At 39.6% G+C, this 27,986-nt stretch overlaps 1 protein-coding gene and 1 pseudogene across 5 annotated transcripts; one reads left to right on the forward strand and one right to left on the reverse strand.

The window, feature by feature from the left end:
- Positions 1 to 540: 540 nt before the first annotated feature.
- Positions 541 to 27,975, forward strand: Acot9 (acyl-CoA thioesterase 9). Of its 5 annotated transcripts, none has more exons than XM_074064345.1 (16): positions 541 to 731; positions 6,684 to 6,781; positions 7,744 to 7,770; positions 8,395 to 8,440; positions 10,040 to 10,210; positions 10,466 to 10,503; positions 14,453 to 14,536; positions 14,912 to 15,015; positions 19,298 to 19,371; positions 24,282 to 24,349; positions 25,410 to 25,521; positions 25,674 to 25,764; positions 25,940 to 26,025; positions 26,775 to 26,862; positions 27,011 to 27,161; positions 27,686 to 27,975. In XM_074064345.1, the coding sequence occupies exons 1-16, from the start codon at positions 712 to 714 to the stop codon at positions 27,772 to 27,774; spliced, it is 1,347 nt and encodes a 448-aa protein (XP_073920446.1). In that variant the 5' UTR covers positions 541 to 711; the 3' UTR covers positions 27,775 to 27,975. The 5 variants fall into 5 exon arrangements, with proteins under 5 accessions (XP_073920446.1, XP_073920448.1, XP_073920447.1 ...); XM_074064347.1 differs by having other exon boundaries at positions 14,513 to 14,536; XM_074064348.1 differs by lacking the exon at positions 541 to 731 and adding an exon at positions 787 to 906.
- LOC109698125 (small ribosomal subunit protein eS12 pseudogene) lies at positions 12,554 to 12,997 on the reverse strand (annotated as a pseudogene).
- Positions 27,976 to 27,986: the final 11 nt, after the last annotated feature.

Below are 27,986 nucleotides of genomic sequence, written 5' to 3' on the forward strand. Positions count from 1 at the left end.
GGTCAGCCAAAATATCCAACTGTCAAATACTAGGGAGCAGACCAAGAATAGAAGAAGAACAATTTTTTCCTATTAGGTCACTGGTTCTCGACCTTCAGTTACATTAGCATCACCTGGGGACAGTTGTCTAAAAGTGCCAGTGCCCAGACTACACCCATGACCAAATCAGAAAGTCCAAATGATGGGTCCCACACATCACTATTTTGGAAAACTGCTCAGGAGATTTCATGCTGAAATCTCAAGGTCAAGAACCACAGACTGGGAGTGGAGGGATGGAATAGCAGAGTTCAACCGCGTGAAGCTCCGGGTCACCTCCACATCACGCCGCAGCGGCACTGTGTGGTTCATTTATTCAACAATGGCGGGAAGAGGCGGGTCCTCGGGTTAAGCACGCCCCCCACAGATGATTGAGTGGGAAGTTCCGCAGAGGCGGACTCTAGCTTTCCGCCAATGAAAGGGCAGGGGATGCCACGCACAGCAAGGTAGGCCCGCCCCCCGAACAACATGGCCCCGCCCCCTGAGTATAGTGAGGTCCCGCCCTAAGATCCCGCCCCCAGTCGGCCTTCTGCAAGGGCGCGGTCGTGGGGAGTGTGATTCGGTCTCGTGCTCGCGCCCGCGCCCACACTTGTGCACTTTTGTCGCGCCGGTTTCCCTCCGCTGACCTGTACGCGGGGCTCAGTTCTCCAACCGCGTGCCAAGCTGCCAAGCAAGATGAGGCGGGCAACGCTGCGGTAGGTAACTGGGCGTGGGAGAGTGTGCTCACGCCCTCCCTTCCAGCTGGGAGCAGGTTGGGCGGTAGAAGCGGGTCAGGGCCGGAGGAACGAATGCCACGCGGACCTTTGGGTTTGGAGAGAAAGGGAGCCCGGTCACCGGGTCTCTGCCTGGACACAGACTCACTGGCCTAGGGTAGGGACACGCGGGCTCACTTAGCGACATCTGCACGAAGTTTGATATTAAAGGGAAAGCAGTATTTTTAAGGGAGGAAGTTGGGTGTTACCCTGCAATTCCTTTTTTCTTTGCTCATCAGGGGTGTGGCTGGAAACTGTTTTGGGGTAGCCACTTGTTAGAAAACTAGTATTTGGTGTTCCACCTTACCTCTCCAGCCCTCCCCATATATATATATATATTTTTGCAATACTGGCCGTTTGAACTACACCTTGAGCCGTTCCACCAGCCTTTTTTTTGTGATGGATTTTATCGAGATAGGGTCTGGAACCACGATCTTCCTGATCTCTGTCTCCTGAGTAGCTAGGATTACAGGCGTGAGCCGGCGCCTGGCTTCTTTGGTCTTATTTGAAGAACGTTTTCAGGGTTAAGTACTTGACACACTTGGAGTCTGACTTAAGTGTGTTACTGCATGGGCAAAGATTGCAGGGTATCTTTTGGCTACTAGGGCCTTTGGACTGTGATTAGAACCCTGGTGCTGATTGCAACTTCACCTTTTTATTTTGTTTTGTTTTTTTTGGTTTTGATACAGGGTCTCACTATGTAGCCAAGGCTGGCCTCGAACTTGCAATCCTCCTGCCTCAGCTTCCCGAGTACTTAGATCACAGGTGGGAGCCACTATTCCCAGGTGGAACTTCACCTTTAATGAGTAGCAAGGACCTTGTTAAGCAAACACTTTACCACTTGAGCACTTTTTTTTTTTTTTTGGTGGCACTGGGGTTTGAACTTAGGGCTTCACACTTGTTAGGCAGACACTCATGGATCTTGTAAGGTAGCTGCTTTGATTGGACCGCTTGCTGAGGAGTATGCCTTTGGTACCAGTTGACACAGTTAAGAATTGAGGCCTTTAGACTCCAGGGCATGTCTGTCTGTCCCCAACTCACACTTCTAGGTTCTTTCTGCTTGGCTGGGTTTCAGGGGTCTCACATCTACTTTCCTTTCTGAAGTGGTCCTTCTGTTGGGTGGGCCTGCCCCTCTGGAGCAGCCCACAGTGGCTGTGATGGACACTGATTCCACCAAGTTTTCTTGGGGGTCCTGGGTTTCTTTCACTGTTCCTGGGGACTTTTGCTATCAGCTGAAGGGGATGGCTTGACCTCTTTCCCTCATATCACTTAAAAAATAAAAAACTTTGTTGCACTATTTGAAGACAGGTTAAAAGTCATTACAATAAGGGCAGCAACTTTAACTTGCATTAGATATGATGTGGAAAGCCATTGTCTTGCCCATATGTCTTCCCCTTACAGGATCTCATAGATGATTACAGACTGAGATAATCAGGTTATTTGACTTGTGTATAACCTATATAGCTTCTTTTTTTCAGACTCATAAAACCATCACCTGACTTTATTTAGTCTCTAAATTGAGGTATTTGTTCAAAGGAGAGGGCATATTAATGGCATGGCCTTGTATTGTACTGAAAAATTTCTCTTGCCATCCTCTGTAAGCCTGGGACCCAAGATGGAGCCAAGCCATTTCTTTTCACAATTCCAGGTGACTCTGATTCCCTAGGTAAGCCGTGGAGTGGTTGGGTTCCTTGGTCTTCTTTCATAGGAAAGGTTCAGTCATGAGGTTCTGAGACCCGAGTGTTCTAAAGGTCTCATGACAGTTTCTTCTAAGTGCCTAGGAAATTTCGTTGTGAGGTGCCTATGGGTTTTTCAGTGGATAAGCCAGTAACCCTGAGGTACTGAAGTGTTAGGCATTGTTTAAACCATTCTCCTACCTCCTCTACCTCGTGCTGCATTTTATGGTCAAGATGGAATATGTTCTGAGAACTGTGTTGTTAGGAGATTTTGTTGTGATGTGAACATTATAGAGCATACTTACACAGACCTAGATGGTTTAGCCTACTACACATCTAGGCAATATGGTATAGCCTGTAGCTCCTAGGCTAGAAACCTGTACAGCATGTTATAGTACTCAGTGCTACAGGCAATTGTAACACAATGGTGAGTATTTATGTGTCTAAACATAGACAAGATATAGTAAGAGTAGGGTATACAAGATAAAAAGTGGTACACTTGTATAGGGCATTTAAAGTGAATGGAGCCAGCAGGACTAGGAGTTGCTGCAGGTGAGTCAATCAGCTTAAAACACAAGCTTTTGTACAGCTGTGCAAAAATATTTTCTTTTTAATACACTTATTCTATAAGCTTTTTTCTAGTTTTAAAATATATAGTCCAGAAATTAAAAAGAGAACCAAAAGAAATGTATATATGTGTGTGTGTGTGTGTGTGTATATATATATATATATATATATATATATATATATATATATTTATTTATTTAATTTTATTTTTTTGCCATTTTGGGATTTGGAATTCAGAGCCTCATGCTTGCTAGGCAGGCACTCTTATCACTTGAGCCACTCCACCAGCCCTATATGGTCCATTGTTGACTGAAACATCAGGTGAATGCACACTTTTGTGTTGCGGGAAGAATCAGAATAACCAGGTTCTATCTGGACAGTGCTAGTTGACTGGCACTTGGGAAAAAAATCGTCTGCGATTAAAGCCTTGGTTTTTTTTTCTTTTTCTTTTTTAATGGTACTGGGAATTGAACTCAGAGTCTTGCTCTTGCTAGGTAAGTGCTGTACCACTTGAGCCATGCCCCACTCCTAAAGCCTCAGTTTGTTAGTCAGAATTTTAAAAATATAGGGGCCCATGGGGTTGTTGAAGGGTATTGTTTATGAACCTCTTGAAGTAATGTATACCATTTTGTGTATCAGCAAAAATGTGTTCCCTTTTGCAGGTGCAAAGCCCTGAGTTCAAACCCCAGTCTCACAAAAAAAAAAAAAATTTTTCCTATCACCCCAGGCATGAGGGTTCACAGTTTTTATCAGATCATCAGTAGATAGGGTACCAAATTGTATTGAAAAGTTACCATTTCTTGAATGTTGTGTTTACAGTATTATGGAGATTTATTATATCAATATATGAGTGATATAAGCAGAATTTTTTTTGAAGTTTTCAAATTATGCATTTGTTGTGCCACAAGAATATATTTCTGCTGAGCCATCGTAGCTCATATCTGTAATCTGAGCTGCTTGAGAGGCTGAGATTGGGGAGGATCAGGGTTCCAGGTCAACTCTAACAAAAAAAGTTTGCAACACAACATCTCAGCGTAAAAAAGCTGGATGTGGTGATGTGTGCTTGTCATCCTAGTAGCGAAGGGAAGCATAAAATAGGAGTATTGTGGTTCAGGCTGGCTTGAGTAAAAAGTGAAACCGTCAAAAATAACCAGAGCAAAAAGGAGTGGGGTGGAGGCATGGCTCAAGTGGTGGAGTGCCTGTCTAGCAAGTGTGAAGCCCTGAGTTCAACCTCAGTACCTCAAAACTAAAAAAATCTATTCCCTATTTTTTTAAGGTTGCATGCAAAAAATAGGGCTGTAGGACCATAATTTTCCAAATAAATTGGCCTAAGTGTTTCTCTGTGGTTGTGAGCTCTTTTCTCCACTATCTCCATTTGATTCTGCATCATAGTGCCTGGCTTAGTTTCTAAATTTCTGATTCTTTTTCTTTGGTGGTAGAGATCAAACCCAGGATCTTGTGCATACTAGGCAAGCACCCTACCACTGAGCTACGTTCTCAGCCCTGGTTCTTTTTGGTCTTTAGGACACACTTTGGAGAAGCGTGACTTTCTGGACTAATAATAGCTAAAGTTTTTTTTTAGGGTTTTTCAATGTATTAGGTATACCCCTAAGAGTTTAATATGTGTTACTTTTTTTATCCCTATGACAGTCCTATAGGATAGATAATATTATTATCCCCAATTTACAGATTAGGGAACAGGCTCAGGGTGGTTAGATAACTTGCCTAAGGTTACTCAGTTAATACACAGCATGGACTTTTAGCATCTTTACTATATGACTTCTCTCATAGGCAGGATGGGATGATTTTCATTACTCTGCAGAAAATGGTGCTTATTTTAGTAACAGGACAAAAATTCCTGTATATTTATCCAAATATGTATCCAGATATGTGAGCTTGGTTATGTAGCTCCTGATAGTTTGTAGTAAGAATTCAGATTATTTAGCTATTCCGAGTCAGAGTCTATTTCTTATATTGGATCCATTTACTGACTCTATTATAATTGCTGACTAATGTATTGATGGCATGAGTTTTTGCTCTTAACTAATGATAGTAGTGGAAAGAATTAATTTTTTTCCAGTGTATTCTTTAAAGTCAGGTTCTACAGACATGGCTCAAGAGTGCTGGCCTAGAAAGCACGAGGCCAAGTTCAAACACCAGTACCACCAAAAGAAAAAACAAACAAAAACCCTGAATCCCCCAGAAGCCCATAAAACCAGACACATTCAGTTACAGAATGCTAGTTTCTCAGATGGCATGATAATTTTAGGAAGTATATAACCTATTTCCTTCAGAAAGAGTCTTGAACCTACAAAATATACATGAAATGGTGAAAAAATAGAAAGTTTGGGCTGGGAGCATGACCCAAGTGGTAGAGTGCTTGCCTAGTATGTGCATGATCCCCAGTACTACAAAAGAAAATTCAAATTGTGTTCTCAGAAAAGTAAATTAGAAGGCTAAGGTCGAGAAGATTGGAATAGTAATCTATGTATAAAAGTACAGAAATGGAAATGATACTTGGAAAAAGTAAAACCAAAACAAATAGAGGCTTGTTAGCTATATGATTAAAGAATAAACATAAAATCCAAACCTAAATCCCCCCAGCAAGCATTTTGGTCTTAGTAAGAATTGTACCACAGCTAAATAATGTGACTGGATGGCTAAGGAGTTAAATTAGCTAGTGAACAAGTGCTCATATTTATGTGTTCTTTGGAATTAGATTAATTGGCTTGGTGAAAGGTGAAGAAGTTGCTCCTCCAGCACACATGTCAAAGCTCCATGTAGATTTTACAAAGTATGTTTACTGAGAGACTTTTTGCTGTAATTTAGAAGAGAAATGTATAGTAGTTTAGGCTCTGGATAAAAGTAAAAATATATTTCACTTTTTTGGTTAGTCATTATCCCCACACTAGATAGTAAGAATTCCTAGCAACAAGAGATAGAATGAGTGACGGTATCTAGCATTCTTGACCCTTTCTATACCTTCTTCACCGTGTTTCAGGGATCAGTTTGTTAATTCCTAATATATGTATCTTACCCCTGATATGATAGTGTGTGGCTAGGAACCAACACTTAAGCAATAGAGAACCAAAATCAGCTTACTTTTGAGAGGCTAAGTTAGGCACATTTGGATATGTGGCTTTTATTTTATTCCATCAGGGATCTGGGAAATTTCTGCAGAAGTACAATAAATACTTTGAATCTGCAGAGGGCTAATTCAAAGTTCAAAACTGATTTATTTATAATTGGGTTTATCTTATTTATTGAGGAAATATGGTATGATAGTAAAGACCAGAGAAAGTGTTTATAATTAGTTTGCTCAGTTGTTTACCAAATCAATTCTGGGCTTCTGAATCCAATCAAATAGAAAGCAACATTAAATCCATTAAACCTGGTTCACATCTTTTATTTTTGTAGATAATTACATAATTGGTCTTTACTCTCAAATAGTTGGAGAGAGAGAGATGATTTATGGTAGAGTACCCTTATATGTAAATATACCTGCACTTTTGAAACAACTACAGACTCTTATAACACAGTACATACTAAGGGTGTGGTATGGCCAGAAAGTCTAGAGGAGGCGTAGGTCTTTGAGGTTTTCAGGGAAGAAGCTCTGGAACTGACTTTAAGTGTGTTTTATCTTGTTTTACAGGCTTTCTGCCTTGAGCAAGGGACTGCTTACTGCTGGCAGAAGACTGACCCAAGAATCCAAGGGCCCCAGCAAACATGGAGTCCTAAACATGCATGAAGGCAAGCTTGGGTGTTTAACCTTTTATGCCTATGTGGTGAAAAACTCTGTTTTACTTTTATTTTGGGCGGTGCACAGCATGGTATTTAGGGCTAATGAGACATACATGTTAAATGTAGACATTTCATAGACATCTCATTTATAAAATATAGAACATTTACATAATAACTGTGTAGAAATCACACTCAGAATCTGTAGTGTTCTGGAAGCCTTGGGGGCTAAGCTCTTTTAGTGAAGTTATTTACATCCTGTACATAGGTACTGAAAGCATGGAAGAGGCATGGGAAAGAGGTTGAATGCATGAAGAGATGAGCCTGTCATTTGTACTAACTAAACACTCCTAGGCCATTGTTATGTTAGAGGGACCCTGTTAATCCATGTATAGTCGAAGTTAGTTTCATTTACTAATCTGATGTGCAAACTATGGATTGCCTTTATCAATTTAGAGTATTTGTTATAATTAAAATTGAAGTTTAAAGAGTCCAAATAAAATATGAACACGTATGCACCTGCCTCTCTTTATCCTGACTAAACTAGTAATCATTTTATGTCACTGAGCATCAGTAGTCTTGTGTACAGTTTGGGGTATTTTGTGTCCATTCTTTTATTTAAGGGGATCAGAAGGAAAAAAATTAGAAATAAAGCTACTTTACTAATGGTTATTCTTGCAGTTCTTTATGATTTAACTGTAATTAGAGTATACACCAAATTTGTGGTGTCTGTCTGATAGAACTGTCAATCAATTTTTCACAAGAGTTAAAGTGCATATTAATCTAACCATATTTGGTTTCGATCATTTAGTTATTTAAGGACCAAGGATAGCTATAATCAATTTCTTGTGACTGGAACATATATTTTAAAATGCTAGAAAAACACATTATTTGAAATACTGGAGGTTAATTTTTATTTTCTAGTTTTGAATTATTGCTAATTAATCTAATTGATTTTCCCTTTATCCATATAGCATGTTCACCTATACATGTGAAACACGGTGTGTGTGTGGTAATTAGTATCAACTTTTCTGTTAAGCGCTTACATTTAAGCTAATTTGCTCTCGCATAGTGGGCATTAACTAAAATTAAATTGCATTCTTTGCCTTAGCTTGATTTAAGTCTTTGCTTTATTTTTCTGGCTTAAACTGTTCTAACAATTAGGATAGTATAAATATATGAGATATCAATTATATTTTAGAGACTCAGATTTGGATATTAGTATTAGTCCCTGAATTAAGTAATTTGATCTAATACTGCTATAAGGAGAAAGTTAGGGATCCTGTTTAAAATATCTCCATCATAAAGGAACTTGGCTCCTGACACTGATAAAGCCCCATGAAATGAATATTGAACATTTTCTTTTCTGTTTAAATAAACCCCAATGGTTGGCACAAAGATATTCTTCTTAGCACCAAAGAGACAGTACAGTTGTTTTAGGTTTTTAGGGAGTAGAGCTCTGCCCGATGCTTCTCTGAGCTGTTTGTTATGGCATTAAATGGGGATTCATGGATCTTGAAACCCTTTGAGTGCATGAATCGCTTGTCACAGTTCTTGAGCTCATTGCTGTAATCCAGTTCTCATATTTCTTTGTTTCATGGAGTGACTTCTTTATTTTGTTTCAGTGCGGGATAAGTTGCGGGAGATAGTAGGAGTATCCACAAACTGGAGGTATGTGCTTTTGTGTTTCATCCCCAAGGAATTGTGCTAGGTGATATTTAAGCTCAGGTGATGGTCCTGTTGTAGGGAGGCCTGTTTGGACATGGGTTGAAAGGTTTTTTATTTGGGGAAAAAAAGCAACATTTTAACATTCTAATCATTTGGTGTACAATTGTCATAAAATGATGTGATTTACATTATTATGTATTTCTCAAAGCACATTCAGGTATATTACTTCACAAAACTTGTGATATGCTTGTGGCTTATTTTCTTACTTTTTTACACATGGTGAAACTGGAACTCAGGTTTGGAACTTGAATCCAAGTGTTCTGTTTTTCTGTTTCATACACCTTGACTCTTTTATCACTTCTTGTCAGTTCACTCTTAACAAGGTCTCTTTTTTGTTCAACATTTCCCTCTGTAAAATAGAATCAAGTGGTCATTGATGTTCAATAATCTATTGTTGATACAGAAATTATCCAATGACTTAGGCTTTTAAGCTTTTTATCTGAAAAATTTCAATTTACTGAAAAGTAGAAAGAATGAAGAATATAATCTGGATTATATACTTTAATACTTGTTAACATCTTGCCAGATTTACCAATGTAAATGCATTCTTTTATATTAGAAAATCAGCTTTCACGTATCTCCAACAAAGACATTCTCTCACTCAATGAAATTGACAATAATTCCCTAACAGTTTCTTGCTTACCTGTATTCAGAATTCCTTAACTGTTCTCAATTATCTTTTATAGCTTTTTAAACAATACCAAGATCCAATAAAGATTAACGTGTTGCATCTGGTGGTTATGAATTTAGCCTCCTCTTATTTAGAATAATTGACAGTTCTATCCTTTTGTCCCCATAAATTTGACTTTCAAGAGGCCAAAGCATTTGTCTTGAGAATGTTCCACATTCTGGATTTACCTGGTACCATTTAACTTGTTTCTCTGTCTTCTATACTTTTGTAGGCTTTATTTCTAGCAACAATACTTTATATCAGTTAAGTTTAGAAAGATGTCTTAGTGCCAGGTCTGGTGGTTATGCCTGTAATCCCAGCACTCAGAGGGCCAAGGCAGGAGGATCAAGAATTCAAGGCCAGCATGGATTACATAGCAAGACCCTATCTAAAAAAAAAAAAAAAAAGACCAAGAAAAAAGAAAGACGTCTTAGTTAATGATACTGTCAACATTTTAGTTCCCTATCCCTTTGTTTCTCTTTTCTCTTCCACCTAATCTTTTTTTCTTCCCTTTCTTTTTTTCTTATTCTTTTCCTCTTCACCCTGTAGTTTGCTTTCCACTTTTTCTCCTCTGTCCCTCTTTCCTGAAATTTAAGGCAGAGAGACAGAGACAGAGACAGAGAGGGAGAGAGAGAGAAAGAGAGATGCTTACTGTCTTCTAAGTATGTTTTTCTTATCTACAAGACTAAGAGATATCACCAAAAATGCTCAATTATACCAAATATTGGGTGGGAAGAAAGGGAGGGGAGAGAAGGTGAGGTAGGTCTAGACTCCTCCTTTCTTCCTTTAATGGTGTCTGACTGGCCTGGGTGTCAGTAGAATTGTGGGATAGTACTGCTCTTGTTTTATGAAGCTTCACTTTTTCTTCTCAGAGACCATGTGAAGGCAATGGAAGAAAGGAAATTGCTTCATAGTCTTTTGTCTAAGTCACAGAAAGGACTGCCACCTAGGAGAATGAAGGACAGCTATATTGAAGTTCTCTTGCCTTTGGGCAGTGAGCCTGAATTACGAGAGAAATACTTGACTGTTCAGAATACAGTAAGGTAACACGGTACTATTTTTGTTTTACTTGTTTTTATTTTGTTTCCATTTTAATAACTACTTTGAGATAAACTCATGTACCATATAATTCATTTATTTAAAGTGAACATCCTGTGGGCTTTAGTAAATTAAGAGATTTGTTTAACCATCACCACAATTGATTTTAGAACACTTTCATCACCCCGAAGTACGTTATTTATTTTTAAAGGGAGATCATCATGATTTTTATTTAATTCACAGTTTGCTTTATTTCACAGATTTGGCAGAATTCTTGAGGATCTTGACAGCTTAGGAGGTATGGTATTATTTTAGTATTTTTAATACATAGTTATACATGGAATCCTATGCCTAGAAAGGGCCTTTTTATTCTTTAACCTGCACAGATTGAGGATATTCTCTTATGACAAGAAGGGTGCCTACTGCCTTTGAATTGTCATATTTTTTTCTTGTAAATACAGTTCCTACTTAATACAATAAGGCTTCTTCCTAATAATTTTCTATTTTTATTTTTTAACCTATTTTGGGTCCTGGGGATTGAACCTGGCACCTCATGCATACTAAGCATGTGCTCCACCAGCTCTCTGGTAATTTTTTAAAAATAAAACTTATAGAAAATTTGCAAATGCCTTATAAAGAATTGTTTTTCCCTGAATCATGAGAGTAAGTTGCTGACAGGATGCCATCTCACCCTCAAATGTTTTAATGTAGATTTACTATAAAGGACATTCTCCTACATAACCACAACATGACCATCAAAATCAGGAAAAGGGTGTTGATATGTTATACTGTCTAATCCTCAGACCCTATTCAGCTTTTACCAAAGGTTCTTTTTTTGGGGGGCGGGCAGTGCTGGGGCTTAAAGCCTCATGCTTGCTAGGCAGGCACTCTACCACTTGAGTCACTCCTCCAGCCCTTGTATATTTTAGGTATTTTCTTCAGTTTTAAAAATGAAAGCTTTCCATGGTTTATTTTGTCACTTAAAGATTCTTTTTAAAATTACTTTTATTGGCATATAATAGTTGTACAGGGGGATACACTGTGGTATTTATATGTGCTTATAATATATCTTAGTTGGATTTACCTCCGCCATCATTCCCCCTCTTTCTCCCTCCCCTCCCTTCTTAGAACAATTTCGACAGGTTTCATTCTTCTGTTTTCATATATGGATCAAGATAGGATCTCACAAACTATTTGCTTGGGCTGGCTTTAAACTGTGATCTTCCTGATCTCCACCTCCTGAGTAGCTATGATTACAGGCATGAGCCACCTACGCCCAGCTCACCAAAGGTTCTTTATTGCAGTAAGATGTAGTTGTTTTTTTTCTTTTTGGGTGGGACTGAGGTTTGAACTCAGGGCTTCACACTTATAAAGCAGGTGCTCTACCACTTGAGCCACACCTCCATTTTGCTCTGGTTATTTTGGAGGTGGGATCTTGAGAACTATTTGCCCAGGCTGGCCTCGGATTGTGATCCTCCCGATCTCAGCCTCCCAAGTAGCTAGGATTACGATGTGAGCCGCTGTGCCTGGCAGAAAGATGTAGTTCTGAATCATGTTGCATTTAGCAGTTGGGTCAGGAATGATTCCTTAGTCTTTCCTAGACTTTTGTAGCCCTGACTCTTTCAGAGGTTGTTGGCCAGTTTTTGTGGATTGTCCCTCTGTTTGGATTTGTCTGATGATTTATTATTATTAGCTTCAGGATATGTATCCTTGGAGGAATGTCACAGAAGAGATGCTGTGTTCTTACTGCATCCCACTTAGTGGTGCATGACTTTGGTTTGTCCCATTACTGATGGTGTAAACTTTGATTAGTTGGTGAAGGTGATGTCCATCAGACTTTTGTAAAGTTAGTCCTTTCCCCTTTGTGGTAAATAAATACCTTATAGGGAGGTACTTTGAGACCTTGTAAAGGTCCCATTCCTCTATTCCTTATCACACTTTCAATTTATTATTATCATTATTTACAGTGCTGGAGATTGAACCTAGGGCCTTCTGCGTGCCAGATAAGCACTCTAACACTGAGCTACATCCCTAGTTCCTCATTTTACTACTCCTTTTTGATGCAGGGTCTTACTGTATAACCCAGGCTGGCCTCAAATTTACGATTCTACTGCCTTAGCCTCCCAAGTGTTAGGATTACAGGAGTATGCCACCATACCCAGCTCTCAATTTGTTATTTTTAAATCACTGTAGACTCAGGGATTCCTATTTTATTGAGTGGGTTGCTGTCATTTGTTTTAATGCTCAAATCTTCCCAGTCCATTTAAGCTGGTTTCTGTATTTTTTGATGTGTCCCCATCATTCTTTGAATACTTTTTCAGTTTCTACCACAATAAGATATTCTAGGCTCATCTTTTTTTTTATGAGTCAAAAATTTTATTTGCTTATTTCTTGCATTTGAAGTACTCTTCTATGACATCCTTGGCCTGAGACTCTTTGCCATACTCCTTAACCACCACACAACTTTACGGGGTTTTCCCTCTCGATCTATTTTGCAGAGGCCTACCCATTCCCCTAGTTTCTTGTTGTCATCAACCTTAATGAGGTTAATTTGGTGCTCAGCATAAAGGGCCTCTACCAACTTGACATACATGGGCTCATTGGATGCAAGCACACAAAAATGGGTTTGGCGCTTGTCTAAAGCTTTGGCAGCTTCGCGAATTCCACGTGCTAGGCCATCCTGGATGAGAGCGGTCTTTAACACCTCTTGTAAAGCAGTATTCATGTCCATAACACCTCCAGCAGCAATGCCTTCCTCGGCCATGGCGGTGGTTTACGAGTGGAGCCGAATCTTGAACACACCCGAGTCTCTGCCTCCGCACGACTCGGTGGCGGCTGGGAAAGAGCTCTAGGCTCATCTTATACTTTCTCCAGCCCAGTTCTATAATCATCCAAATCGCCAACGAACCCTGGTTTTTTTTAATGGAGAATGATATTTAGAAATCAAGATCTGTGGGGCCAGGCATGATAGTACATGCCTATAATCCCACCTACTTTGGGAGATGGAGATAGGATTGTGGTCTAACCTGGGTGAAAGGGAAAGACCCTGACTGAAAAGCAAACTAAAAACAAAAGGACTGGGGACATGGTTCAAGTGGTAGAGCAATTTCCTATACAAGTTTAGTCCCTAGCACCACCAAAAAAAAAACCAAAACAAAAGCAAAAACAGAAAGAAACCAAGTCTGGTGTTGTTTAAGCTGGGGAATTTATATATATCCACATTCATTTACTTATGAGTTTCCACTTGTAGCTCCAATTCCAGTTCGACACCATAGGGTTCTCTTTTGATATTGGTAAATTCTCTTCTCTGCATGACTCCTTTTTGTGGCAGCCTTGCTTGCTCCTGCATAATAACTTGAACTGAACTATTGGGCAAGGGTTTGAAGACGACCCTAAAAGTATTTAAAATACAGACGTAAGCCCATTGTTAGGCTGACATGTAGCTCCCTTTTTCTCCAGATTAAATAAACCTAGTTAAGAATAAGAATTCTTATTTCTCTCTCTCTCTCTCTCTCTCTCTCTCTCTCTTTCTCTCTCTCTCTCTCTCTCTCTCTCTCTATATCTATATATATATATATATATATATATATATATATATATACATTTATAGTTGTATATTTTACTTTGGTTTACGTAGGTTTCTTTATATGCACAAACTCTTCTGCCCTTGCCCTCTTCTTTGCTCATTGTCTCCTGTCTGTGGCCAATCCTCTTCACCTGTTCACTTGGTTCTATTCCTACCATTTCTTCAAAGAACTTATATCACTTACACTTTCTTCCTCATATCTAAGCCTATTCCCAACTTTATTTTTCTCTCAAGTTATAAACGTATCAAGGTTCTGGGGTTTGAACTCGGGGCCTCACACTTGCTGGGCAGATGCCCTTACCTCTTGAGCCACTCCACCAGCCTTGTTTTTTGTGTTGGGTATTTTCAAGATAGGGTCTCACAAACTATTTCCCTGGGGGGCTGGTTAGCTTTGAACCTCTATCCTCCTTGTCTTTGTCTCTTAGACAAATCCTTAGTTAGGATTACAGGCGTGAGCCACTGACATCCAGCTTTCAGACTGTCTTTGATAAGTTTCTGGAAAGAATTGGAAAGGTATTTGTTCTCATTGCCCCATGTTCCAGCCTATTATTTGTCAGATGCTGTGTTCTGGCTTCTGCTCTTCTGTGGATTTCAGGGAGAAAATTGTAAATGTTGAGAAATAATTTTGCTTTTCCCTTATTATTCTCCTGGTTTCCTACAGTTCTTATATGCTACATGCACACTCAAAATCATTCTTCTAAGATGTCTCCTTTATCAATAGTTACAGCCCTGGTGGACAAGATTGGTAAGTAATATTAGTTTCTATGTATACTTAGAGTTTTCAATAATTATAAGATACTATTGAAACTAAAGGAAATACTCTCTTATGGGGAATTTTAATGTACATATACATATGACAATATCCAGAATGCAATATACCAAGATACTTTTATAATTAGGTGGAAGGGTTTTTCATGATTCCAGTTTTATCTTTTATATTCTTTGTATCATCTATAATTTTCAAAAAAGACACACAAATTTCTCTTGTGTCCAAAAACTTTTTTATTTTTGAAGACAAAGAAATGTAGTAGAACCTGCCAAGTTTTCAAATGATATAGTCTATTTTCAGTACAGAAAAATTGGGGTTGGCTTGGATGCACATTGATTTTCTGTTTTACAGATATGTGTAAGCAGAGCATAAGCCCAGAACAGGACATTAAGTTCAGTGGCCACGTTAGCTGGGTTGGGAAGACATCCATGGAAGTGAAGATGCAAATGTTCCAGGTATGCATGTACCTGAAGGTTATCCATATAGTTTACCACTTCTAGATGAACAATTGACAGTTCATATCATGCAGATGGTTGGTTAACATCTTCCTCTTGGGTAAAGACTGACTCATTATTTGATGTTTACATTTAATATTTATTACTTTTTAATCATGTACAACTCCATGTTAAGGTGCTTGTTTCTGGTTTTGCCAAGGAGGATTTCACAAAAGTCTGAGTTATGTTAAATGTGAATGGAATTGATGGGTATATTACTTTCCTAAGGCTGCTGCACCAAAAAGTACCAGAAACTAGTGACTTAAAAACACAAGAAATTGCCAGGTGTGATGGCGTACACTTCTAATCCCAGCTTCTTGGGAGATGTAGGTAGGAGGATCACGGTCCTGGCCTTGGGTAAAAAGCACAAGACCCTATCCAAAAAATAACTAAAGCAAAAGAGGGATGGGGATGTACCTCAAGTGGTAGAGCACCTGTCTAATAAGCATCTGTCTAGTAAGCACAAGACCCTGAGTTCAAACTCCAGTACTCCCAAAAAGCCAAAAACCAAGCAAACAAAAACTCACAGAAATGTATTGTCTCACAGTTTGGTGGCTATAAGTCCAAAATGAAGATGTCAGGAGGGCCATGCTCCCTCTGAAACCTATTGGCATGTATCTTTCCTGACCTCTTCTTTGCTTCCAGTTGTTCTCTGCCTCTGATACCAGCATACCAATCATGGCCTTCTTCCATGTAGCTATATCTCTGTGTCTCATTAGAACACTAATCAGATTGGATTAAGGGCCCACCCTATTTCAGTATGACCTCATCTTAACTAATCATGTCTGCAATAACCCTACTTCCAAATGAAATCATGCTTATAGATCGGGTGTTAGGACTTCCACGTATCTTTTTTTTTTTTGGTGTGTTGGGGGGCACAATCTAACCCTTAATAGTCATTTGGGTGACAGTTTGGAACAGTTCTCTAATGAGCAAAACTTAAAAATAGCTATTATAAACAAATGAAGAAATTTGACAAGAAAATGTACCTCAGAGGATAATAGCACAGAAATCAAATAATTTAGAGTATGACCAACATTTGACTGTGGAAAATTTATTTAAGAATGACTTATTCCCCAGGGTACTCAATATTCCGATGCACTTTTTTCTGCTATGTCATTATGAAGCATTTTCCCTTTTGGTGGAAAACAACTTTGAACCTTCAGAAAAGTCTGAAGCTTGCTATGCAGAAAAGTTATTTGTCAAAATAACTTTTGAGGAATTTTGGAGGAATTATTGAGAGAGAGCCAATGAAAAGTGAATGTCAGAGAGGTAAAAACTTTTGTTTTAAATTTCCATTTCTTGTTGACCATTTGACTTATAACTCCTGACTTGAGTAATCCATTCTATCCCAGATAGGTGACAGGGGGATAAGCCTTCTGTCTCTGGTTTGAGTAGACCTGGGTTCTAATCCCAGTTCTGCTGCTTGTTAGCCATGTGACTTAGCCTTTGTTTTCTCAAGTGAAACTGGAGGCATTAGATCCTGATCCTCCTCCAATCTTTCCATTGCCAGCCTTCTGTTTTCCTCAGCAACAAACCTTCGTGATGGCATTAATTTTTTCCTTTCCCATGCAGCTGTTTGCCAAGTTTCACAAGTCTTGTTACCTACAGCCACAAACCAGAATCCTTTCTTCCCTATGCCCTTGTTTGCTTGCTTTATTCATTTCCTCTCTGCCTCTTGTGGGAGTGCCTTGTGTGTCTGTTCATTCATCTGCCTCCTTCTAATCTGTCCTTTTTGCGAATTTACCCATTTTTACCAGATAAATCTTCCAGAGCTGATCCTGAATCATATTACTCCCCTTCACAAAAGCTTCAGTTTTTTTTGTGAATTGAAATCTAGACTCCTTTGATTATTTAGGTGTTTCATAAACTAGCTCCAACCTTTCTTTCCAACTATATTCCCTGTGACTTACCTTTTTTTTTTTTATGGCACTGGGGTTTGGACTTAGGGCCTCAGGCTTGCTAGGCAGGCATTCTTACTGTTTGAACCACTCCACCAGCCCTTTTTTGTGTTGGGAATTTTCAAGATAGGGAATAGGGTCTCACCAACTGTTTTCCCAAGGCTGGCTTTGAACCACGATCCTCCTGATCCTCTGCCTCCTGAGTAGCTAGTATTACAGGCATGAGCCCCCAGTGCCCATGGACTTAACTTACCTTTTACATACCTTAGCGCTCACTGCTGGTCATTGAATAGCTTAAGAGTAGGGAGTTACACATCTTTGCATTTCCAGTGCTTGGCGCTAACACGTGTTCATTATGATACATCATACTCCTTTGCCTGAATTTCCTTGTGCTTTGGCTCTGAGAATCTGCATCCTTACTGTGCTCCAGGGTCACTTCATGCTCAACTCCTTCCCAGAGTATCTGTTCCTTCCCCAGGACTCCTTCCTCAGGACCTGCTCTCTGACCCTATTTCCTGGTACCTAATACTCAGTCCTAAAGAGCTGTGTGCAGTATATACAGCTTTTCTCTTCCACTGGACTATGCTCCTCAACACCAGGATTTGGGTTTGGATCACTCTGCCTACTTTCTGACATCTGTTAATTTAACAGTTTTTGACACTTTCTTATCAAGCACTTATTCTGTGCTGAGCATACAGCAGTATACAAAATAGATGGTTTCTTTCTCTTGGAGTTTATATTTTAGTAGGGCCCAGTCATGACCCACCTCATTCATTGATTATTTGCTATCTTGTCAGTCTTTGTACTGAGCACTAGGGATTCAAATATGAAAAAAATGGTCTTTGTCCACAAGGAGCTCACTGTACAGAGGGGGATAGCCTCATACATGAATGATTATGGTATATTATTCATCATTTCTCAGCAGAGACACTTGGAATTTTGTGCAAGAAAATTGTTTGTTCTTCAGGCCTGTCCCCTACATTGTGAGGTGTTTAGCTCCCTGGTTATCCCCTAGTAGTACCTGCTAAACACCTCTACACATTTCCAAATGCCTCCAACAAGGATGGCATCTACCTTTCTTCACTTGAGAACTGATTTCAAGAGAGGACTTTTTGAGCTCTGATAAACTGGCCAGGGGAATAGGGGTGGGGCAGGAGAGGAGCAAAGTGTTTTGAAGCATGAGGCCCAAGAGAAGACTTCTGGAAGGGGCATGGCTGGAGTTGATCCACAGTCTTCTGTATCCCAGCCTCTCTCAGTTTTTAGCTGTGTCTAGGGTGAAAGATGCAGGCATAGCAGTGTTTGTGAGCAGCTGGAGAGGAATCTTGGGCTGTGTTGAAGGAGGATTTTTTAGGTCAGGTGCTGGGAGAAATGAGGCCCTATTGGAAGGTTTAATCAGGGCAGAGGCATACTGAGATTGGTGAGACTTCCCACAGCCAAGGAGGCAGTAGACCTTGAATAGGAGTGGTGACAAGGCCTGTATCATCTGTTGAGAAGGGAACTGAATATGCCCTCAGGTTACCTGAGAATGTATTTCTTTCACTACTTTGTCTTTAGGATAGGATTTCCGTGGAAGTACAGACTTCTAGGGCTAATGAAACACCTCAAACCTCAAAGGTCTGTGCATCTTAAATATTTGAGTTAATCTACAGAGTCATCAGTGATCTTACCCCCTCCCCTTTGAGAGCTCCTGTGCTTGGCTGAGGGGCATAAGCATGTGCTGGTAGTTGGCATGCAAGTTCCCTAGAAGTACTTGTGAGTGTGAGTACAGTGGGAGGTCCAGCTGGTACATGCCATCAAGAGGAAGGGTAGGTCCTGAAGAAAGCCCAGATTCCATGTGATGTGGGTAAGTTCAGTGCTGATGATGTAGAAGGTCCTTCTGTGACCTTTGCCCTTGGGTCCCAATCATCCACAACTCCAAAGATCATCCTAGCACTTCTCACACAGGGCAGCATTTGGGTTTTGAGTTATCTTTCTCTTCTGTTAGATCACAGGCTCCTTGGTCATCCTGCCATTCTCAAGAGTTGTCCTGGCTCACAGTACTCAGCAAGTGGTAGTTAATGAGTGCACTTTTCCTCTTTTTCTATTTCCTAACTTTCTGAAAGCATGCATGCTGCCAGAGTTGTGGTAGGTCTTCTGGGTAAGTGGGCCAGGGGTTTGAACTCAGGGCCTCATACTTGCTAGGCAGGTGCTCTACCACTTGAGCTACACACCCAGCCTTTTTTGCTTTAGTAGTTGTTGGGAGTACATTGTGACATTACAAAGGTTCTTGCAATATATCATAGTTGAATTCACCCCTGTAAATGCATTTCTTACATCTACATTTTCTTTCCTTTGTTTTTTAGTTGCACAATGATGAATTTTGCCCTGTTTTGGATGCAACGTTTGTAATGGTGGCTCGTGATTCTGAAAATAAAGGGTAATTGGTGTTTCTTCATAATTCTTTATTTTGAAGAATTTCAAAGACATGTAAAACTGGAGAGAAGACTAAAATGGATTTCCATGTACCCATTACTTGAACTTAACGGTTTTAATTATAATGTTTTTTGCCAAATTCATCTGTTTTTTTTTCTTTAAAGGAAATGTATAATATTTTAAAACAAATCTCAGACTTTTCACCTCTAAATACTTTAATGTAGGCATCTTTTTAAAAATTAGGATATTTTATTTGTTAACACATATTGTACATATTAATGGGATTCAGTGTTTCCATACATGCATATAGCATGCACTGATCAAATCTACCCATCCATTCCTCACCCTCTACCCTTTCTGGGCTCTAGTATTCACCTGTACTTTCAGGTTGATCATTTCTAGCTTCCACATATGAGAGATAACATACGGTACTTGCCTTTCTGTGTCTGGCTTATTTGCTTAACGTAATGCCCTCCAGTTCCATCCATTTTGCTGCAGATGGCAAGATTTCATTCTTTATGGCTGAATAATACTCCATTTTGTGTGTGAACCCACCCACACACCACATTTTCTTTATCCATTCATCAATTGAAGGGCATCTAGATTGATTCCATAGCTTGCCTTTTGTGACTATAGTGCTGCTATAAACATGGGTGCAAGTAACTCCATTGTAAGCTACCTTTGATTCCTTGGACTGTATGCTCAAGAATGGTAGAGCAAGATCATATGGGAATTCTATTTTAGTTTTTTTTTTTTTTGAGGAACCTCCATAGCAATTTCCATAGTGGTTGTACTTATTTATTTGTTTGTCTGTACTGGGGTTTGAACTCAGAGCCTCAGATTTGATAGACAGGCGCTGTATCACTTGAGCTATGCCTTCAGCCCTTTTGCTTTAGTTATTTTTCAGCTAGGGTCTCACTTTTGCCTGGGGCTGGTCTTGGATTATAATCTTTCTGCCTTCTTTTGTTGTAACGACTAATGTGAACCACCATGCCCAATTTGTTGGGATGAGGCCTTGCTAACTTTTTCTCTGTGCTGGCCTTGAACTGTGATCCTCCTGATTTCCAACTCCTGAGTAGCTGGAGGTGTGAGTCACCACACCTGCCCTTAGCTGTACTAATTTATATTCCCACTGGTGTTATGTTTCTTAAAACCAAATTTAGGATGACAGTTTAGATTTGAGTCTTTAATCCATTTTGAGTTGATTTTTATAACTGATGAGAGATGGGGGTCTGGTTCCTTTATCTGCATGTGGATATGTGATTTTTCCTAGCACCATTTATTGAAAAGAGTATCCTTTTTCCATTAATGCTCTTAGAACCCTTGCTCTTTCTACTACCTTTGTTCTTAGTACCTTTGTTGAAAATCAGTTGGCTGTAGATGTGCGGGTTTACTTCTAATCTTTCTTTTCTGCTTCATTGGTCTGTATGTCTGTTTTCAAGCCAATACTGTGCTGCTTTTCTTACTAGTGCTCTGTAGTATGTTTTGAAGTCAAGAATTGTGATGCCAATAGTGAGATATTTTCTTAACTGCATCACTGGGTTGGGGGTGTAGCTCAGTGGTAGTACACTTGGCTAGTATGTGTGAGGCCCTGGGTTCCATTCCTCTCAGCCCTACAGAAAAATGAAATAAAACAAAATGCAAAACTACATTGCTATTATGCCTAACAAGTGATAGTAACTCTTAATATATTCTAATGTTCAGTTCATACTCAGTTTCCACAAATATTTTTGTCATACTGGGGTTTGAACTCAGCGCTTCACACTTGCTAGGCAGACACTCTACAACTTGAGCCACATCTCCAGCCCAATAAATTACCTGTTTATTTATTTGTTGGTGATACTGGGGTTTGAATTCAGAGCCTTGCACTTACTAGGCAAGTGCTCTACCACTTGAGCCATGCCTCCAGCCCTCCAAGTATCTTTTTAAAGATTTATTCAAATCAGGTTCCAAATAAGGTCCACATACTACATTTGATGTAGTCTTAAATTTGTTTTTCTTTCTTTGGTTAATGGTTTTATTAAGACATAACTCATATATTACGCAATTCATTCACTAAAAGTGTCCAATTTAAAGTGCACAGCTGAATGGCTTTTGGTGTGCTCACGAAGTACAATCTCTTAAGTCTGTTTTAATACTGATTTACTCTTTTTTTTTTTATGGGACTGGGCTTTGAACTCAGGACTTTGTGCTTGCAAAGCAGGAGCTTTACTGCTTGAACCACACCTCTAACCATCTTAAGTCTGTTTTAATTCAGAATGGTTTTATTCCCACTGCCCTCTTACTGTTTCATATCATTAACTTGTTGAAAACCTGGATTCCTACTAATTTCCTACTTTTTGCTTCTTCATGGTGTTTTTTTTTATGTGGTTCTCTACCCCTCGTATTTCCTGTAAACTGAATTTAGATCTATAGCCTTATATTAGATTTAGATTCAGTGTACTGATGCTATGTTGCTGTATCTCTCATACTGATTATGTCATTTCAGGAGGTACAGGCTATCCCACTCATACTGATGCTAAGATTGATGTGTTTATTCAAGTAGAGACAGCTTGACCTCTCTTTGTGAAGTTCAGTTTTTCCCTTTTCTGATCAGCAACATTTTATGGTTTGTACTTTGTCATTCTGTGATTAGCTGGTTCCTGATAAGTCTTGCAATGTCCATGACTGATCGTTGCTGTAATCATTTTCATTAGGGGGTATAAAATAACACCGATTTTGTCATTTCCTATACTATTCATTAGCTGGAATTCTATAAAAAACATCTTTCCATTATCAGTCAGTGCTGTTTGATTTATAAAGGAAAGGCAAGATCAATGCTTCATTCTTGTCCTTTATTTATATGTTTTTCAGAATAAGGAGTTGGTTCATTAGCTAGTGACATGGTGTTTCCACTTTTTTGCTTTTTAAAGAAGGCATCTGTGAATTCGTGGTTTTAATATATTGTGTGTATTTCAATAACTTGTTATTTTTCCTCAGGGTATACTATCATGGTCAGTCGGGGCTCCTGTGTCTTTTCAACTTATCGCCATCAGTCTTTGATACCTTCCTGCTCTCTGGTACAAGAAGATGTCTTAGGTTCACCTTATATATTTTCTGCCCAAATTCTGGAGTCAGTAATTTCTCCAAGGAATCCTGGGTTCCTTTTGTAATGGGAGCTATTTAGGCACCGAAATCTGGGCACTTGGAACTGTGTGTTGGTACTGTTTGTCATTGTTTCTAGGCCTTCTCTGTGAGAAGGCCTATAAACTCATGAGTTTATATGGTCACTTCTAAGTCAAATTTTACTGTACAGATTTTAGCTATTTGACTTTGTTTTTTTCTCTTAAGTTGAATTCTCGGTTCCCAGCAACAGTTATACCCAAGCATCCAAACTGAGAAAAATTGTCTGGTTGTGGGGTGGGGGTGTTACTTGATTGTTCTTTGCACAGGAAGAGCCTGGTGGCACAAAGGAGCTCTTATTTGTACTAGAAACTTGATTTAGGAATCAGCAATGAGAAATCTCTTCTGCTTTATAGAAGTCTTGCTTGGAAAATCAAGTTAAGAACAAAAAATACCTTAAGCCAGGTGTGGCAGCGCACTTGGGAGGCTGAGGCAGGAGTATTTTGAATTCTGGACCATCCTGGGCTACATAGTGAGACCCTGTCTCAAAAAAATAAAAAAAGGATAGAAAAAGTACCTTGGTAACTCAGTGATCTGAGCAAAGAATAGCACCTGTCTACCTGCACCTCCCTGAGGCTCCTTTCAAGCACTGAGGTCATTGCTTCAAGTTTTTCTCTCAGCTGATGCATTTCAGTTTTCCAGACTGCCATTTCAATTGTGTTTTCCTCTATTGTTTCATCAAGTCTTTGGAATCTGTCACAGTGAAGAGCTCTTTTCCTTTAGTTTTTTTTATTTTGAAAAGTAGATTAATGCATTGTACACCCATGTGCCCCCCCACCTAATACACCAGTTGACATCGTACCACATTTGCCTTGCTGTCTTGCCCTCTATAAATACGGACATACACGTTTTTTCCTTTTACCCATCAGAGTGCATGTATCTCCTAAGTACAACGTAATTCTCCTACATAATCTCAATGCCCTTTTATTATATCCAAGAAATTTAATAGTGAAGAAAGTCTAATCTATGATCCATATTCAGATTTCACCTTTATAGCTTTTTCTCTGGACTCAGGACTGTGTATTGCCTTTAGTTATCATGTTTGCTTAGAACAGTTCCCTTTCTGTTTTCTGCCTTACGATGCTGATAGCCTGATGCCAGTGGCTCACACCTATAATCCTAGCTACTCAGGAGGCAGAGATCAGGAGGATCATGGTTTGAAGCCAGCTGGGCAAATAGTTTGTGAGAGCCTATCTTGAAAAAAACTTTCACAAAAAAGGACTGGTGGAGTGGCTCAAGGTATAGGCCCTGAGTTCAAACCCCAGCACTGCAAAAGCAACAACAACAAGAAAAGATGCTGATATATATTTGATATATTTGATTTATTAAGTCAGTTGTCTTGCAGAATGTTCTGTACTCCATATTTGTTTCTTTATGATTAGAATCAGGTTAAACTTTTAGGCAAGTGCCAGAATCCTTTTAATAATGTGAACTTTCTAATATACAGGTCAGTCTGTAACCAGAATGCTCCCTTAATTATTCCAGTGTACACATATGGTCAGTAAGCATTACCTAAAGCACATGGAAAAAGACTAAAACTAGTGGGCAATTGTTTGTCTCAAATTTTTATTAGATAATACCACATCTTTTTGTTTTGTTTTGTCTTGTGAGGCAGGATGTCAATTATAGCCCAAACGGGCCTTGTACTTCAGATCCTCCTGCCTTAGCCTCCCTATTGCTGGGACTACAGGCATTACCATGCCTAGCTTAGATAATAGCACATCTGGAACTGAATTCTTCTCTTTTCTTTAGGCCAGCATTTGTAAATCCACTCATCCCTGAAAACCTAGAGGAAGAAGAGCTGTTTAAACAAGGAGAGTGTATGTTAAATTTTAAATGTTTTCATTAGTGTATGATAGCTATGCAGAGTGTTTGGTTGTGACATTTCCATATATAAATACATTGTACCCTTGTATGGTTCATTCCCTCCATTATTCTCCCTTTTCCCCCAGTCCCCTTCTTAAAATGACTTCAACAGGTTTCAATGTTCCATATTCATACATGTGTAGAAAGTACTTCAACCATATTCACCCTCCTTTATCCTCTTCTTTTACCCTCCCCCTCCCACTGTTCCCCTCCTCTTAGCATGACCCATTTTATATTCCTGTCCTTCATTGTTTCAGTGTTCAATGTGGTTTTGCCTTGGTATTTTGCCTATAAATTTAGTGTACTTCTATTACTCTTCCTTATCTTTTTCCCCTACTACATTAATTTGTTTATAGTAAAATAAATTTTAAAAGCACATGAATTATGTTTCAGAAGAAATAGTTAAGATTATGTGTACCAAATTTCTTCCCCGTGCCAAGAATTTACTGAAACTAAAAATACCTTAGTTTTGTTCTTTGGAGTCCAAGCTTTGAGCAGTTTTATTGATTGGATAGCATTTATTAAGTGAAGCAATTTGTTTTTTCTTTTTTGGTGGTACTGGGGGTACTTGCTGAGCAAGGGCTCTACCACTTGAACCATGCCTCCAGCCCCTTGTCTTCTCATTTTTAGTATAATGAGAAATGTATCTTAATGTTATGACTGCTGGTCAAGGCCCTAGATCATGATGATAACCAGTGTACTCACACTAAACTGATAAAATTTCCATCTGAAAGCAAAGACTCACTGAAAAAAAATGTGCGGTGCTGGGGATGGAACCTAGGATCTTGTGCATGCTAGGCAAGTGCTCTACCACTGAGCCTTATCGATACCCAGCCTCTTGTTTGAAATATCATGTGACCTCTGTAGCCTCCTCTTGGATATATGTATAATTTCTGGAGGGAGTTTGAAATTTAGAAGTACTGCCTTTGTTTGCAGTAAGACACTCTAAGTCAGGCCCCCATGTGCTGTACTGTGACCCTTCTGATCATAGCTCCGTATTTCCTCGTGTTCCAGTGAACAAGGGGAGAAGGATTGCCCTCAGCTCTACTTCATTACTGAAGATGGCTCCCAATGCTGACGAGAGGAGCACCATACATGAAATGTTTCTCAGTACACTGGATCCAAAGTAAGTTACGAGGGTGAAAAATCTAGGTTGAAAAGCATTGGTCCTCTCCAGAACCATATTCATCTGAGTATATTGAGAGTGTTTGAAAATGTTTTCCTTCTCAAAAGTGAAAACATGGCATAACAATATTTAATTCGTCTCTATTTGTGCAGGACTATAAGTTTTCAGAGTCGAATTTTGCCCCCTAATGCAGTGTGGATGGAGGATACAAAACTGAAGAGCTTGGAAGTTTGCCACCCTCAGGTATTGGAACTTTGTGGTAAATCATCTGAAAAGGCTAGCCTGCATTCATGCTACTTGTCTAAGATTTGATGCACCTTTAAACTGATATCTCTTCCATGGTATCATTAATTCCTTTGTTCTATATACAAAGGTAGTCATAGATTTGTATTTATTAATACTTATTTATGGCCTATAGGAGCGGAACATTTTCAATCGGATCTTTGGTGGTTTTCTCATGAGGAAAGCATATGAACTTGCATGGGCTACTGCTTGTAGCTTTGGGTGAGTAAGATTTAAGGCAGTGTTAACTTCTGACAAAGAATTTATATCACCCCACTGACAGGAAATGTTTTGGACCAGACTGGGTGTGTTTGATATCTGTCTGTCTGTCTATCTATTTAGTAGCCTCATGATATTAAGCAAGCACTCTACCACTGAACTACACTCCTAGCCTAGGAATATGTTGTTTTTAAGTGAATGCTACATGGATACCAGCTTTCATTTTAGAAGGCTATTGCCCTGACTTGGTATGTTAGACATTAAAGACCTGAGGTCTGGGTATGGTGGTATACCCCTGTAATCCCAACTATTCACAGTTCGAGGCCAGCCCAGGCAAGTTAGTGAGGCATAGGTGGGAGGATCGAGGTGCAAGGCCTGCCCCAAGCAAAAACATGAGACCCTATCTGAAAAATAACTATACTATAGCAGCAAGGGCTGGAGGCATGGGTCGAATGGTAGAGTACCTGCCTAGCAAGGATGAGGCCTTGAGTTCAAGCTCCAGTACCACTAAAAATGTAAAAAAGACCTGCTGAGAAAACATGCGATAATATATCAAAGGGAAAAAGATACAGTGATTTGGGCCCTATGTGTTCACAATGTTATCTCTTATGTTTGTTGCTGGTATGACCATTTTCTCCTTCTCTAGGTTTATTCTTAGATTACTTCTATTTTGCTTGAGCTGGTTGTTAGGGAAAAAGCTTGAGGTCATCTGAATTTTGTAGTTTACTCCAAATTCTGCCTTTCTCCAATAGTGGTTCCCGAGCATTTGTGGTAACAGTGGATGATATCATGTTTCAGAAGCCTGTTGAAGTGGGCTCATTGCTCTTTCTTTCTTCACAGGTAGGTGTATGATGACAGATGAAAACCTTTTTTTGTTTTTTGGGCTTAGAGGATAGGGTTCTGTATTCCAAAGCTATTCTTTGTCTTGTGACTGCCTTGCCCCCCTTTCCACTGCAATTTACTAACTATAGTGTCTATAATCTGTCAGGTATGCTTTACTCAGAACAATTACATCCAAGTCAGAGTACATAGTGAAGTGGCCTCTCTTCAGCGCAAAGAGCACACGACCACCAACGTCTTTCATTTTACATTCATGTCGCAAAACGAAGTGCCCATGGTGTTACCCAAAACATATGGAGGTAAGGAGTGATTATTGCTTCTCCCTAATGGGAGAGAAATTTAAAAGAAATTTTTCTTTTTTTTGTGGTAGGGGATAGAACCCAGGGCCTTCCAATATGCTAGGCAAGAGTGCTACCACTGAGCTATATCCCCAGCCTTCTTTTAGATCGTTGTAGGAAGTGCATTCTTTCCTTAAGCCCAAGAACATGCTCTTAGATTTTGCTTTTGAGGTTCTGCAGCCCTGAAGGCCAAATTCCTTGTGACTCTCAGGTGGCTGTTGCTGCTCTGCTCACCTGACTGTTGTAGGCAGGGCTGGTACCTGCTGCAAGCTGCCACTGGTAGTGAAAGACTAGGACAGCCAAAGGAAAGGGATGGGAATTGGGGCCTGCTTCCCTGGGAAGACTGCACAACCCCAGCCCCACAGGGCATCCCCATTGCTGGTTTTGCATGCTCATTGCTATCCCATTGTTCCCAGGACTCACTTATTGGTATGATGTTCTAAGGTGCTGCAAATTTCTCCAGAGTTGTCTTTCTTTTATTTCAGAGTCCATGCTGTATTTAGATGGGCAGCGTCATTTCCACTCCATGAGTGTCCCGGTGGCCTTGAAAAAGGACTACGTTGTGGAGCCCTAGGAAAACCTCACTTGTTGCAAATCAGCACTCCACTGACATAGTGCCTGATGAAGGCCCAATCAAGTTTATTGGTTTTAGCATCCTCCATAGAGGAGGTTGTATTCATTCAGCTTTTAGGATGATCAGAAAAGAGAGGGAGAGTGGCTGGATGGAGTTGAGGGTACAAAGAGTTACTAAACAATAAATACTTTCAAAACTGTATTGTGAACCGT

The sequence above is a fragment of the Castor canadensis genome, chromosome X (genome assembly GCF_047511655.1).
Source record: "Castor canadensis chromosome X, mCasCan1.hap1v2, whole genome shotgun sequence".
Lineage (NCBI taxonomy): Eukaryota > Metazoa > Chordata > Mammalia > Rodentia > Castoridae > Castor > Castor canadensis.

Coding starts and splice junctions, on each gene's coding strand:
- Acot9 (XM_074064345.1), top strand. CDS start 712: ATGAGGCGGGCAACGCTGCG. Junction 7,771..8,394: donor ACCTATACATGTGAAACACG/GTGTGTGTGTGG, acceptor ATTTTGTTTCAG/TGCGGGATAAGTTGCGGGAG. Junction 19,372..24,281: donor CGTGATTCTGAAAATAAAGG/GTAATTGGTGTT, acceptor TCTTTTCTTTAG/GCCAGCATTTGTAAATCCAC.